This window comes from Rhamphochromis longiceps, linkage group LG10, assembly GCF_057381845.1.
Source record: "Rhamphochromis longiceps isolate RC_006_pf linkage group LG10, R_longiceps_female_GT1.1, whole genome shotgun sequence".
Classification (NCBI taxonomy): domain Eukaryota; kingdom Metazoa; phylum Chordata; class Actinopteri; order Cichliformes; family Cichlidae; genus Rhamphochromis; species Rhamphochromis longiceps.
Window position 1 is genome coordinate 14,366,587 of NC_140566.1, and position 14,842 is coordinate 14,381,428.

The window sequence follows — 14,842 nt, forward strand, 5'->3', positions numbered from 1 at the left end:
GTGTGAAAGAAAACCGGTGTAGAAAATTGGATTTTTAAATCACCAAATATCTGTGTCGTTCTCAAAACTCTTATTTCAGTTGGGCATAGATTTATTCATTGATAGAGTAAAAAATCTATTGAATGTTTGGAATAATAATGTCATACTTTTAATATGACATTTTAATATCTGCATCCATAAAGCATATTTTGCAGTTCATGTTACCCCTAACATAAATCTACACCATCTACATCACTCTATAATATATAGAGATTTATGTCTATATAAAATGCAGGTCCCCGAAATCCTTTGCCTGTGTGACTGTATCGTCATGCAGCTGTAGCGCCCCAAGTTTAGCACTGTCAGAAGTCCTCATCATTCACTTTTGTCATTTAAACAGCAGGGAGCAGCATATAACAGCATTTTAATATTTTCACCATCAATGATTCTTACCTACATACAACATACCTAAATTGATATAGAAACAGATAATACATTTTTAGGATCATTGTTTAGCGTTTACTTAAATTTAAGATGGCACACAGCTACTCCGACACTACCCCGGCAGCTTACAAAGGAATAAGATAACTTATTCTGATTCGCTTCAACCTTATCGTGATGAGTTAGGACGAGAACAACAAAATGCTGAAGCATTAAGTGGTATTAAAAAGAAACAGCTGACTAAACACTGAAAAACTAATTAGGTTAACTGGCAACAGGTCAGTAACTTGATTGGATATAAAAAGTACATCTTAGGCAGAGTTTTTCAGAAGTAAATATGGGCATAGGTTCCAAGATTTGCAAGAGACTACAGATTGTGTATCAATTTCAGAATAATGTTCCTCAATGAAAAATTGTGAAGATTCAAAATCTAGAGATATGTCTGTATGCCAGGAACAAGGCCAAAAACAAATATTGGATTACTGTGATCTGCAGGCCCATAGCAGCATAGCATTAAAAAAAGGCATTACCACTGACTGGGTTCAGAAACACTTTCAGAAATCACTGTCTGTGAACACACTTCAAGTTAAAGCTCCATCACTCAAAAAAGAAGCCATTCGTGAACATGATCCAGAAAAGTAACCTTCTTCTCTGAGCCAATGCTCATTTAAAATGGACCAAGGAAAATGCAAAACTGTTCTGTGGTCAGAGAAATTGAAATTTGAAATGATCTTTTGGAAAACATGGATGTCACATTCTCTGGTGTGAACAGGGGAGGCACCATCCAGCTTGTATTCAGCTCTCAGTTTAAAGGCGAGCACTTCTGATGGTCTGGGGTGCATTAGTGCTTATGGAACCACAAATGCTTCCATCCAAACGGTGTCCTTTCAGGGGAAGGTCTTGCATATTTCAGTAGGACAGTCCTAAACTGCATACTGCATCTATTACAGCGTTACAATAGAGGTGTGCCATCAAATCTATATCTGCCTCAGTTTTTTTTTCTTAAACTGTACATTTTCTCAGTTTAAACATTTGATGTTTTATTTGGTCTATTGTGAATGCATATTGGTTTATGAATGTATGAAAATCATTGCATTGTTTTATTTGTATTTTAAACATTGTTGCAACTTGCAATATGGGTTCTATTTTTTGTTAGAATATTTATTTAAAATTGTGCAGAATTGTAATATAGTCTAGTGAATGATATGAGAGTTTTCAAGACAGTGTTACAAAAGAGACTGATCTTCATTAGCTACCCCTTTAATGTAGTAAAATCTTATTATCAGCACTTTTAATGACATTTTTGGTTTCATTTGCCAGACAAAGGTGTAGCCATGGACATCGGTGGCTTGGAGACTGTAGTGGCAAACTCTGCCTATGTGTCAGCCCGTGGCAGCACGGATGGAGCTTCAGCAGCTGCGCTGCGTGACAAAAAGATGCGTGCCAGACTGAAACTCCCACATATCAGAAATTGTGAACACATGAAAGCAACACTAGACACCACCTTTGACAGCATGTGTGTCAAGCAACCCATCGGCAAGCGTCTCTTCCAGCAATATCTGGAGAGTGATGCAACCCATAAAAATGCTGGAGAGCTGTGGAAAGACATTGAAGAATATGTCGTGTGCCAAGAGAAGGACAGACTGCAGAAGGCTCAATTGATAGTCAATAAATACTATCAATCAGCTTCAAAGAATTTTTGCACTTTCCTAGAGGAAAAGGCCATCATTCGAGTTAAAGAAGACCTCAAGAATGTCCGTGGTGACTTATTTAAGGAGAGTGAACAACAGCTGCTCAAGCACTTGGAAAAAGCGGCCGTGGATGGCTTTAAGAACAGCATGTACTTCCTGCGTTTTGCTCAATTAAAATGGATGGAGAGCCAGCCGTTTGATGAAGAGTGGTTCATGGACTTCCGGGTACTGGGTAAAGGAGGTTTTGGCGAAGTGTTTGCTTGTCAGGCAAAGGCAACAGGCAAAATGTATGCGAACAAGAAGCTAGACAAAAAGAGGCTGAAGAAACGCAAAGGCTATGAGGTAAAATGCTAAGACTTCACAAAGCGGCTCATTATTTCAAGAAAGCATTCAGAGTTGTAATGAACATATACAGCTAAACAGTTGTTTTCAGCAATGGTTGATTTGCTCTCAGCACAGGCTGCACATGCACATAGCTTTATGTACTTTACCTGCAATGTGTCAAGAAATCAGAATCCGAAAGTTAACCTTCAAAGCGTCCTTTGAAGTGTACAAAAGCCATTATGAATAGTATTTGTTGCTTCTTAGGTTTCCTGCAGTAGTAAGACAGAATGTCATATACGGAGAAAAAAGGGCAATGAATCTCTCTGGCTTACATGGACCTGTGTATAACAACCTATTATTAATTTATAGAAGTAAAATAATACAAATTATCTGTTTGGCTTGACATTAGATGTAGGGCCTCCTGACATTGCACATTCTTGGTTTTGTTGCGTTAATCATGTTTGCTAATGTTTAATTTCTCTTTAGGGAGCAATTGTGGAGAAGCGCATCCTTGCAAAAGTTCACAGTCGGTTCATTGTGACGCTGGCTTATGCCTTCCAGACCAAGACAGACCTTTGCCTGGTTATGACCATCATGAATGGTGGTGATTTAAGGTGCTAGATCAAAATCAGTTACAGCAAAAATATGCACACATCAACCTAAACACTATGACTTGCTAGACTATGACGTGCTAGTTCCTGTAGTTAACACGGGTGAAGGATCCACTCCCCTCATCTCGACAAATAAGTTTGTAAAAAAAAAGAAGTCAATATTATTTCCTTTCTTGCAGGTTTCACATGTACAACGTCGATGAAAAAAATCCTGGTTTTGATGAGAAGAGAGCATGTTTCTATACAGCTCAGATCATCTGTGGGCTGGAACACCTTCATCAGCACAGAATCGTATACAGAGATCTGAAGCCAGAAAATGTACTTCTTGATGATGCAGGTAAGGAATTAAGACTGTAACACTTAATCTGTTTTCCATTTGTCTGTTTATATTGTCAGTTCACTGCCAAAATCTTTTAGTCTCTGTCCAAACCTGTCCTGAGATTAAAAAACAAAACAACAAAAAAAACAACCCTAAAGAGAAATCACATGCAGGTAGCGCCCAATCACAAAGCCCTAAATGACCAGTAGGTAAATGATGTCCAAACTTGTGTCCATATGCTACTGCTGTAATCAAAGCCTTTTTACTTAGGACATGTCCGCCTGTCAGATTTGGGTCTGGCTGTTGAACTTCCACCAGGAAAAGATACAACTTCTGGATATGCTGGGACTCCAGGTAAGTCATTTAACTCCTGTTATACCTGAAGATAAAGTTGCACTTATCAGCCTCCTTAGATAAACCTTTGATATCAATTTTAAAATCTTATGTTCCCTTGTTCTCGGGTTTGTGCATTCACAAACTTGGGTGAATGCCCATCTGCCCACATAAGCCTTTCAGGGCTGAGGGGTAAAAACTATCATATTGGAGAAAAACGTGTAGCCTTCAGGTTAATGCTGCCAGCTCAAACCTCTTTACCAACACGTAGATTGCATTTCTGGACTATTGTGTGTGAAACTGTGTTACATGTTAATACAGGTTTCATGGCACCAGAGCTGCTTCAGAAGAAGCAGTATGATTACTCTGTGGACTACTTTACTCTGGGAGTCACGGTGTATGAGATGATTGCTGCCAAAGGACCTTTTAGAGTACGAGGAGAAAAGGTGCTTTACATACATCCTCTCTTCTCCTGCTTGTCCTTCTTGACGGTTCTCTGTGCCTAATAAAATGTATATAATGTTGTTTCTTCAGGTCGAGAATGAAGAGGTAGCTCGCAGAATTCTAAATGATCCAGTTTCTTACACACCAAAATTCAGCAAAGAATGCAAAGACATCTGCGAGGGCCTGATGGAGAAGGACCCGACTAAACGACTGGGCTTCAAAAATAACGAGTGCGCAGAGCTCAAGAATCAACCATTTTTCAAAGACATTAACTGGGGACGTCTAGAAGCAGGTGATGAAAAAATATCATCGACAAGCGCACGTATTTCCTAATTACATGTCTATTGAAAACGATGCAACAAAAAGATGCTCATTTGTTTATCTCTTGTGTTTCATCTAAAGGAATGCTACCTCCACCATTTGTCCCCGATCCTAAAATGGTCTATGCCAAAGATATTGATGATGTGGGTGCCTTCAGCACAATCAAAGGTGTGGTCCTGGATGACAAGGACGCTGAGTTCTACAATGACTTTGCGTCCGGCAACGTCCCAATACCCTGGCAGGAGGAAATGATTGAGACTGGTGTGTTTGGAGAGCTGAATATCTGGGGAGAGAAGGGGAAGTTGCCCAATGACCTTGACCCTAATTATGTGGAAGCCAAAGGGGGGGGATGTGTAATGCTTTGAATTTAGATGGATGCAAAACAGATATACTTCTAATTTTTAAGATCAGTCATTTGTACAACAATCTGTTGTTGATGTATTTAATTTATATTATATTGTTATTATTTATGTAGAATTTGCATGCAAATATTTTATCTACTTATGATGTAATATCTATAGTATTTATAGAATATATAGAAAAGTACAGCATGGTGAAATAACACATAGCTGAAATATAAAGTTGTCAAAACATATGTTGCACTAATTGCATTGGTAAGATTTTTATTCAGTAATTATAGAAAAGCTAACTGTATAGAAATCACATGCAATGTAATCTGTATTGACACTGTAGTAATATGTTTTTATTCTTTATGTATTTATTATTAAGAAACAGGATTTAAGTAATTATTACAGGAAACATTTTAGATAGAAGAGTTAAAAGCAATCAATAAAACCTCCGGAAGGGCAAGAGTTGGTTCTTTTCATTTGTAACTTTCTGGCCTGCATTTGAATTTATATGAATATACATGGTGATAAAATATATAGCAAATGTCCAGCTTGTGCTTATGACAAAATGTGGAAGAGCCAAAAAAATTACTTTGTTTGCCAATGTGAATGCAACACCAAATCTTCTATCCATCAGTGTGTCTTTGGACTGTGGGAGGGAAGCCAGAGCATCCAGAGTGAACCCATCTAGTCAGAGGTAGAAGGTGCAAACTCCACATAGAAAGGCCCCAGCCTGCAATCAAACCCAGGACCTTCCTCCTCTAAGGTTACATTGTTAACCAACACAACAGTACTGACGAGACCAAATCAGCAGATTAAATTTCATTGCACGTTTACCAGCTGCAGCAAAACTGTGTTGACATTTCACTGATTATTTATTCACTTCTACAAAGAGGCGGCTTGTTCTTACTGAGAAAAGAAAGACAAGGATTTTCTAGAATAGTTGAAAAAAGTGAATGACTCACTGTTGGTCAGAACAGTATGTTATTGAAGGACATTTATCTTGTTTGTCTCGAGTTGAACACGTTTCTTACTGATACTGACCTTAATTACACCATTCTGCGTAATTATTGAAATAAATTATTAACCATCTGATAATGATGAAAATCATGACATGATGACGTGTTCCCCGAACAAACCTGCAATAAATCTGTTTTCTTTTTGATGTTTTAATCAAACCCTACAGCAACAGATTATCAATTATTTTATCTACATTTCTGAAACTCAAATGCTTTTTTCCTGTTGCATTTACCTTGATTAACGCAGGATACGAATAATTGATTTTCCTTCTAATGAAAATCCATGCTTATCCATCCAATTAACCAAACTCGCATGTTTTCGGTCAAGAGGACACCGATGAAGATGAAGAAGAAAAAAAACAAAACACAAAACAGAGAGAGAACATGCAAAAGCTAACAGTTAATGCAGCTTACCATTTATTGAGGACAAGTAACTATCAAACATGTAAAAAAAACAAAACAATTGTTTGTGAACAATTCAATATAAAAGAGAAAGACCAGAAGTACTCAGAGAGTGCAGATCTCCACTAGAGCCACTCATTGTCTGGGCAGTACTTTTAAGGCAATAGTACTGTATTTGTATCTCAGTTTTTCTTTGTTCTTTATAAACTATTTAACTATGTTACTTTAAAATTTCACAACTGGAACATTCTATTCTTTTGTACAAAATTAAAAACTATGGTATTGAGAAGGTATATTTTAAAAACCGCTGCCATAACTTTCCTTTCTAATTAAGCCTCGTGAAAAGTTCTTGTTTCATTAAAAAACAAAAACAAACAAACAAACAAACAAACAGGTATGTTCTGCTTTTGATTACTTCAACTATGTGATATTTTACAAGATAATTGGAAATTCATGTATTATTAATTGTTGTTCTATCTTGCAATGTAATGCTCCTGAAATGGATTGCGTGTTACCTTAACGTGCAAATTTTCCACAATTTTTGCTATAAGTTTTGGAATATACGTATTTCAGAGGCAATTTAACCTTGTACAGAGAAAGAAATTTAAAATCAATCACCCTGTAACTTTAATTTTACATAGCAAATGTTGCTTGACAGGACGATGAACCTACCACTATGTTGGAAGTTTTGTGCTGTCATAAGTTTAGCAATTAATCAACAAACAAGTGCACCCACACGCAGACACACATGCTGTCTGGTTATGGTGATTGCCTGTGGAAAAAAAAAATAATGTGCGAGAGAGAAAGAGAAAGAGAGGGATGGGGAAATGTCGAGTACCGTACTAGTAAAACCAGTACTGACGCAGTTACTTCATCAAATTTCTGCTACCTTCAGCACACAAAACCTGACCGAGGTTTAAATATGCTGCATTGTTAAATGGCTTTTGCTGAATTTACTACATTACCAAACCACATATGAATCATCCTCTAAAATTGAAACAGGGGATATTTTCAAAAGTTTTCTTCAGTTAAGTAATATTTTCAATTATGAAAGTCATTTAAATAGACAATCAAAGAAAATCAGATAGTCTCAAGCGAATTTTGTGCAGAAGCTACTGTTACAGTCACATCTTCTATGCAAAATTTCTTTATAAATGAATTTACTTCCTTACCTACTAGTTTACTTGAAGCAAAGCAAACCGTTTCAGAGCAGATTCATCCATATGTCAGTATATTACTAATAGTAGATGGTGGCTGGCGCGGCTAGCTATGGAGAAGCATGGAACAATCTGTGCAATGCAGCTTATTAATTACAGGTCAATTAATCATTAGATAACCACAATGTACCAGATATAAATCACCACACACCCATACACAAGTCAGAAACAATGACTATGTTTTGATTTTGGCTATATTTAGATGTAAAATAATCATCCAGAAATAAAGTTAAGGAATGTCTCGTTTACACCTTATCAGTAGTTTTGTCATTAACTGAATGGTTGTGCTGCTCCTCATTGACTACTTCTTTATGATATTTATAGATCTCTTCTAGGAACGGTGTGGAATAGGAACCCTGCCTAGAAGCTAACTTGGATTTAAAAACATTGACAGTGAAACAACATTTGGAGCAGAGTTGAAAGCCAGGGGTACAAAAGCGTGGCACATATCCAGTAATTACAGCTGAAACGTGAAAGGGATATGCAACGCTTGCAGTAAATTAACTTGCTATAACTAGGTGAAATTTAACACCTTCACTTAAAATCGTTGAAATAATAAAAATAAAATTGTATCTTGAATTATTTTGTCTTGAATAAGAAAATGAAGGGATTAGAGTTAGGGTTGATTTTAAACATCAAGTCCGGCTACTTGTCTAATTCAGTTCAATTTTCCCTTTAAGCAAAGAGGTCAGTGCGGACACAAGTAAATCAGTATTTAAATTTATAGAGAGGAGGGCAGGGAGATAAAAGATTAACAAAACATTAAAAGTGTAATTCCTCTTCAGTACTGTAAGTATATGACAGTACTTTGAACTATGCTTTTGATTGCTGGCAGCAAAAGAGAATTCCCATTTGATAAGATACAGACTTTAAGGGGTGATTTGAAGTTTCTTAGAAACTAAGAATTGCTTGAGTCAAAGATGGTAAACACATCACCATTCATTCTGAGGGACAGTCGGGGAGATTTGCACGTGCAAAAAATTAATTTAAAACAAACATACATTTCATATATATTGTACAGTATAGATAAATTCTGGACTTTTTTACATTTCCATACATTTTTTCTCATGTGTAGACACTAATGAATTACAAGGTTGAGTTGTAGCAGTCAGGCCTTTGTGCAGATTCTTTTAGGTGACAGCTCTGCACTTTTTCAAGCTAATCTTTCAACAGAACAGACATTGTTGGATCGATATGCTGTATCACTTAAAAAAAGTATTTACAAATGTTAGGAATTTAAACAGGTCTTTTTTCCTGCTGCAAAATTGTTAATGTTTAACTAGTGCCGCAAAAAGATACTTTTCTGTCCTTTATAAATCACCTAAGCAGCTTCAAGTGTTTGCTTTACTGTTAATTCAGCATTTCCCCCCTAAGTATTTGCCCATGGAACTTGAAATAGCCTCATTAAAATTGAAAGTTACCAACTCCTCAGAAACAGGACACAGACAGAAAGACAAGATTCAGAGATTAACAAAAAACTGGAACTGCTGCAAAACATTCTTAATAATACAAACAGTTAATGTTTTATGAACATGCTCCTTGTTTACTCACATTTCTATGGCAACTTGCCTACCATGTGTAATGTCATGTATTTTGGGCGGGATTAGCACACTTATATTGTAGCTACAGGCTATAAAGCAATGCGGATATTAGTCCAGGTACCAGTGCATGAGGAAAAAAAATCCTGAGTCAGTTCTCACATTCCCAAAATGTGTATCAGATACTGAAGTCGCAACTAGAGCTCCTCCAATTATTATTACTTCTACTAATTATTAATAAAAATTACTGCCAAGATGAACACGCTCATTGAAGTCGTAGCACTTTTTCTAGGTTTTGTTAGTTGGATATTGACTCTTATAACACTAGAAGATCAGCACTGGAGGGAATCCAGTCAAGACGGCAGTGTTATATTAACTTCTAATCTCTATGAGAACCTATGGATGTCTTGTGCAAGTGATTCAACGGGGAACTATAACTGTCGTGACTTTCCATCCCTTTTTGCTCTTCCAGGTAAGTAAAGTTTTAATTTTTTACATAATATTTTTTTCATCTTCCAAAATACGCCGTTTACAATAATTTAATTAGGTAACTAATATAAAAGTACTTGGGATTATATGCATAGCTTGCATATTCTCATATATGTATTTTTATTCTCTTGATGATTTAGCAAATTTTACAATCATACTGAAAGAAATGCTTTAAACTTAATATGAAATAATAATCAAATAATCTTCATAAAAGCCAAAAAAAAATACAATATCTGCCACAGGCTGTAATCTGAAGGCGTGACAGAAAAAATAAACAGCATCTGTTCAATCTAAACAATCCTTTTGCCAAATTTCTCATGTAAGTTTATTTTTGTCATGTGTGTAAACGCAATGTTCAAAACCATTTTAGGGTTGGTGGTACTTCACTCCATTACAGAACGAGTAAAACTTTTTTTTAGCAATGCTCAGAGATAACATGTTCATTTTAGGCAATTTAGTTTAAAACTGTTTGGAAGAGAGTACATTTTGAAGTTAAATGCTTCTTTTATTCATTACCAAATGCTGGGATCCTAAAAGACTAATAATGAATCTGTCTGATTTGCAGACAGGCAAGCAGACTCGACTTAGGGTCATAATGCAACTATGCATCCTCATCACCTATTACCACAGCTGTTACCATCATCCCTTGTAGAGAGAGTGAAATGAGGAGCCAAAGCATGGCTTGAATCCCATCAATAAATAGTTAATAACATTGGCACAGGACTTAAAGCAAATGGCAAAAGGTGACATGTAGCTTTAAATCTATAGACATTGGTAAGCACCTCTCTGTCGCCCCGTAAGTTGGGTAACATTTTGAGTCTTTGAAAAGTTTGAATAGAACTCAGAATAAAGGGAATGTTGAGTGGGTGAGCTGGAATTAATCATTAATTTGTACTTTTTGTAGTATCTTAGCAGGAAAATTTTCTGACACATTGAGGCTCGGTGGCTAACAACTTCAAGATTGTGTGGGAACATAGTTTGGAGATGAACGTTTACATCTATTTTTCGTTATAAACCCAATAGTGGAAGCTTTTGCTTCCTTTCTGGGCTTTCACAGTTGGATAATGATCAGGGTCGCCCTTCCAAATCGATACTGGAAGGAATTTACAGTTGATGGTAATGTTATCTCACCCCATCAACAATGAAAACCTCTGGATGTCCTGCGCAACTGACTCTACAGGAGTTAATTATTGCTGTGATTTCCCATCTTTGCTTGGTATGTGGTCAACACATAAATGTTCTTGTTTTGTTTTTTCGTTTTATTAAGTTAAGTACTTATTAATTGGTCAATTAAGGATTCATCTGGCTTAGCTACTCAAGCCCAAGACTTTCCAAGTAAGATTTTATCTGAAACCATCTTAAACTATGTTGTAAAAATCAGCTCTTATAACAGAGGACTTTAAAAAAAATCCTTAATAACAAATAATTAAACAGTCTTTACAACGGTAAAAAAGGTTGATCCTTTTTATGAATGTTTTCATCAACATTTTACTTGTTCAGGGTGTGTCGGTTGTTTACTTGTCTGGAAATTTCTACTGTACTAAGTACTGGTGAACAGAGTAACTGCAATAGAAAATCCAGAAAAAAACAAATGCAATAAAAACTTTGACTGAATTATAATTAATCAATGCCCATTTAGCAATTAGCATCTACTTTGGTTTGTATTTCTTAAGTTACTGTTTAAGAATCAAGTTATGCGAAGTGACATATAAATATTCACCATATCAAAGTGATCCAAAGAGAAAGAGTTTTGTAGTACTCAAACAGTTATCAGTCTTGCCTACAATCCTGAGGCACACATTTCTATACTATGTATTCTGGTTGATTGGTACTAAAAAAAGACCCAAGATGGGCTGTACAGCCCGGTCACAAGATCCAGAGGTGTGGACTCGAGTCACATGACTTGGACTCGAGTCAGACTCGAGTCATTAATTTTATGACTTTAGACTTGACTTGAAAAAATGTTCTAAGACTTGTGACTTGACTTGGACTTTTACACCAATGACTTGGGACTTGAATTGGACTTGAACCGGTTTACTTGAAAAGACTTGATATTTTACCCCAAATATAAAATTTAACATGCATATTATATAGAGATTGAAAATGTGACGTCATTCACGGGTAGAACCGCAAAGGATTCTGGGAACTCGTGGCAAGCGGTACTAGCGCACGCAGGCTTTCAATTAAAATCAGTTATACAGCGATAAAAAGAAACACAAAAATGTCAAGAAGCTGTTGTATTATTAACTGCAATAGCCGGTCGCATGACAGCCACGGGAAGCCGACGGGTAAAGAGATCGGTTGTTATCGGATTACGTCGTTGAAGAGAAATTGTTCAAGCCATGTTTCCGAAGTAACAAAGACGCGACGGATGGCCTGGATTGCAGCCATTCAAAGGTCAAATATAACGTCCCAGAACCCTCCAGCTCACAGGTTAGTCTGCTCCAAGCATTTACACGAAGGTCAGTGTTTTTTAGTAGTTAATACGTCATTTTCATAACATAATTGGTGATATAGGTTACAAGCAAGTCTGGTGCTGAACAGAAATTGTGGCGCTATGCTCCTTTGTTTATTGTGCATAAATAGTGAATTGTCCTGACACAATATTGCGTTTCGCTTCTGTTATTATGGTACACTGACAAAAACATATACTTTTATTCACAGGATAAAACAGGTTTTTTGTATCACTAATTGCCCAGTACGATTACAGCATACAATATTATTGTCACTGCTACATTTCTGTGATGCTACCAGAAATTATTTCCACTACTAATTAATTACCGTTGAGCTCAAAGGTCCTATTAATAAACGGTTAAGGAATGTGTATTTATGACGACGATTTGTGAGACTGGTAAACTTATGATACGTACGATGGTCTTTCGTTCTACACGGTGCAGTTCAAGGTCCTGCACCCATCCGTCGGTAAACTGTACCTGGGCTTGTTGCAGTGACCTGAAGTTACTAAACTTCATGAGTGTATGCACTCACTCCAAGAAGCGTATAATTATAAATATGCATATAAATATGCTAAGATGAGATAGCTGACTTCATCTAACTAGCAAATGTTGTCCAGGCTACGTTGGTGATACAGTTTTTTTTAATGTGTATGATATTTTTGTCATGCGATTTTAAAGCTGGTCCTACAACCGCATCCAAGAATAACATGCAGCTTATCTCAGAACTGTCGGTGAAAATTATTCTTGGAGCTAGGTTTAATTCAGCTGCATTTTAAAGAGGTGCAATTTCACAATTTGTGTATATTTTCTAAGTTCACTATTTTGTCATGTGTTGAGAAAAACACAGATTTTAAAATTACATGGTCTAATATTTACATTTAGCATAACTGCAACATTATTTTTTCGTTGTTTTTTTTTTAAAGACTCGAAAGGACTTGAAATTCAAAGTTTCAGACTTGTGACTTGACTCGGACTTTTACACCAGTGACTTGAGACTCGACTCTGACTTGCCTGACATTACTTGAGACTTGACTTGAGACTTGAGGATAAAGACTTGAGACTTACTTGAGACTTGCAAAACAATGACTTGGTCCCACCTCTGACAAGATCTGCCTAGACCTGAAAGGATAAACATTTCCTGTTCTCTGAAACAACAGATACTTTTACAATTTGCTGACTATTTTATCAGTTGTGAAATGTGGAATAATTTGAAAATATTTGTGGTCTGCCTGAACTTAATCAACTCATATCATTGTGTCTGTCCTGTGAGATTCAAGGTGGAGCCTCTCACTGAAATGTGAAACAAATGAAAATCTGAGGGCAAGAATTTTTTATATGAAGCTTAATAGAAACAAACAAAAAAAGCTTTTTCTAAAGTTCTTACCAACTTACTGCTTAAATCTTTGTTACTTATTTAGATATAACCATACGGTACACAAACGTATAAATCAATATGTTATTCTGTCTTTTATTTGCACACAGGCTACATTCAGGCCTCTCGAGCACTGATGATTGCTTCAATTGTGTTTGGGTCGTTTGGCCTGGTGGCTACGCTTGTAGGAATGAAGTGCTCGAAAATAGGTGGAGAAAACTATGTTCTAAAGGGGAAGATTGCTGCAGTTGGAGGAGTGTTTTTTTTACTGCAAGGTAAAGACTTGGGGGTGGATGAAAGATCTATGAAAAAAAGGAATGAAAAAAAAAACCTTTCATTTAAAACAAGCATTTTAGTGTTTACATGTGAAATTTTTGCCTGATTATTTGAACCAGACTTACAATTTGAGAAATGCAACCTAGCCTCCATAAAGTCATGTGACAGATTTAAGACAGTTCACACTCCCAAATGAATGTTTGCACAGAACACCTGGTTAAATATAAGCATGCCTGGTTCGATTTCTACTTTTCACAAGACATGCTATCATATCACCATTATATAATGGTTTACTAGTTCAAAAGGTTATCCTTACGCTAACAAACCTGCTGATATAGGACCGTCATTAATAAGAGTTTATGCATTTCAACAGCACTATTGGTTACCCCATTTAAAAAAACAGTGTGTGAACCCAGTTATAGGATCATCTCATTGACCAAAAAGTATTTTCCCCTGTATTTGAAAAAGCTATATTTGATATATACATTTTTCATTTAACAACATATTTTTAATTTACATAATTAATATGATTTACTGAACTACAACTTGTAAAGTTTTTAAAAAGGAATATAAAAAATCTTATGCAACATTTAGATAGCATTTTTGTTGCACAACTGGCCTAATGTTTTTAAACTTGACTTTTTTTTAATAAAGATATGTGCACTACTCTGTGAATTTAACTTGTTTTTGCATTTTGTAGGGCTTTGCACCATGATTGCCGTGTCTTGGTACGCAGCAAACATCACCCAGCAGTTCTTTGACATTCTTTACCAAGGGACAAAGTAAGTCAATATAATCTGCATCAGCTGAAAGCACATAACATAGATTAAAAATTGTTAATATTAAATAAATATCACAATCAAAATGTCATATAAATAAATCTTATTGTCTTGCAGGTATGAGCTTGGAGAGGCGCTTTATATTGGCTGGGCTTCAGGCACGCTTGCCATTTGTGGAGGCTCGTGCCTGCTGTGTTCCTGCGGAATTATGACTGACAGTGAAAAAATGTAACTGTTGCTGAAAAGTTTAATTCGCCAGATATTATACATATAACAGGTGTATAATTAATATAATAAAATTAAACGTGCCTTTTGTATTTTAGACCGTATCCACTCCAACCATCCTCCAGAGGACACGTGCGATCAACTGTGGCACCCTCTCAGTCTGTCAACTATGACAGAAACGCATATGTCTAAGAAGTTAATGTGTAGACGGAAAAGTAAGAATCTTTTCAGAATCTTTCTGAAAGAGACAATGAGTAAA

At 36.2% G+C, this 14,842-nt stretch overlaps 2 protein-coding genes across 2 annotated transcripts; both read left to right on the forward strand.

Annotated features, from left to right (window-relative positions):
- Window positions 1-1,754: 1,754 nt before the first annotated feature.
- grk1b (G protein-coupled receptor kinase 1 b) lies at window positions 1,755-5,150 on the forward strand. Its single transcript, XM_085419570.1, has 7 exons — window positions 1,755-2,453; window positions 2,922-3,049; window positions 3,226-3,383; window positions 3,636-3,719; window positions 4,020-4,144; window positions 4,233-4,434; window positions 4,545-5,150. The coding sequence occupies exons 1-7, from the start codon at window positions 1,755-1,757 to the stop codon at window positions 4,826-4,828; spliced, it is 1,680 nt and encodes a 559-aa protein (XP_085275696.1). The 3' UTR covers window positions 4,829-5,150.
- Window positions 5,151-9,235: 4,085 nt separating this feature from the next.
- Window positions 9,236-14,801, forward strand: LOC146660476 (claudin-15-like). The gene is made up of 5 exons (XM_085420363.1): window positions 9,236-9,458; window positions 13,414-13,578; window positions 14,280-14,361; window positions 14,476-14,586; window positions 14,682-14,801. The coding sequence occupies exons 1-5, from the start codon at window positions 9,242-9,244 to the stop codon at window positions 14,773-14,775; spliced, it is 669 nt and encodes a 222-aa protein (XP_085276489.1). The 5' UTR covers window positions 9,236-9,241; the 3' UTR covers window positions 14,776-14,801.
- Window positions 14,802-14,842: the final 41 nt, after the last annotated feature.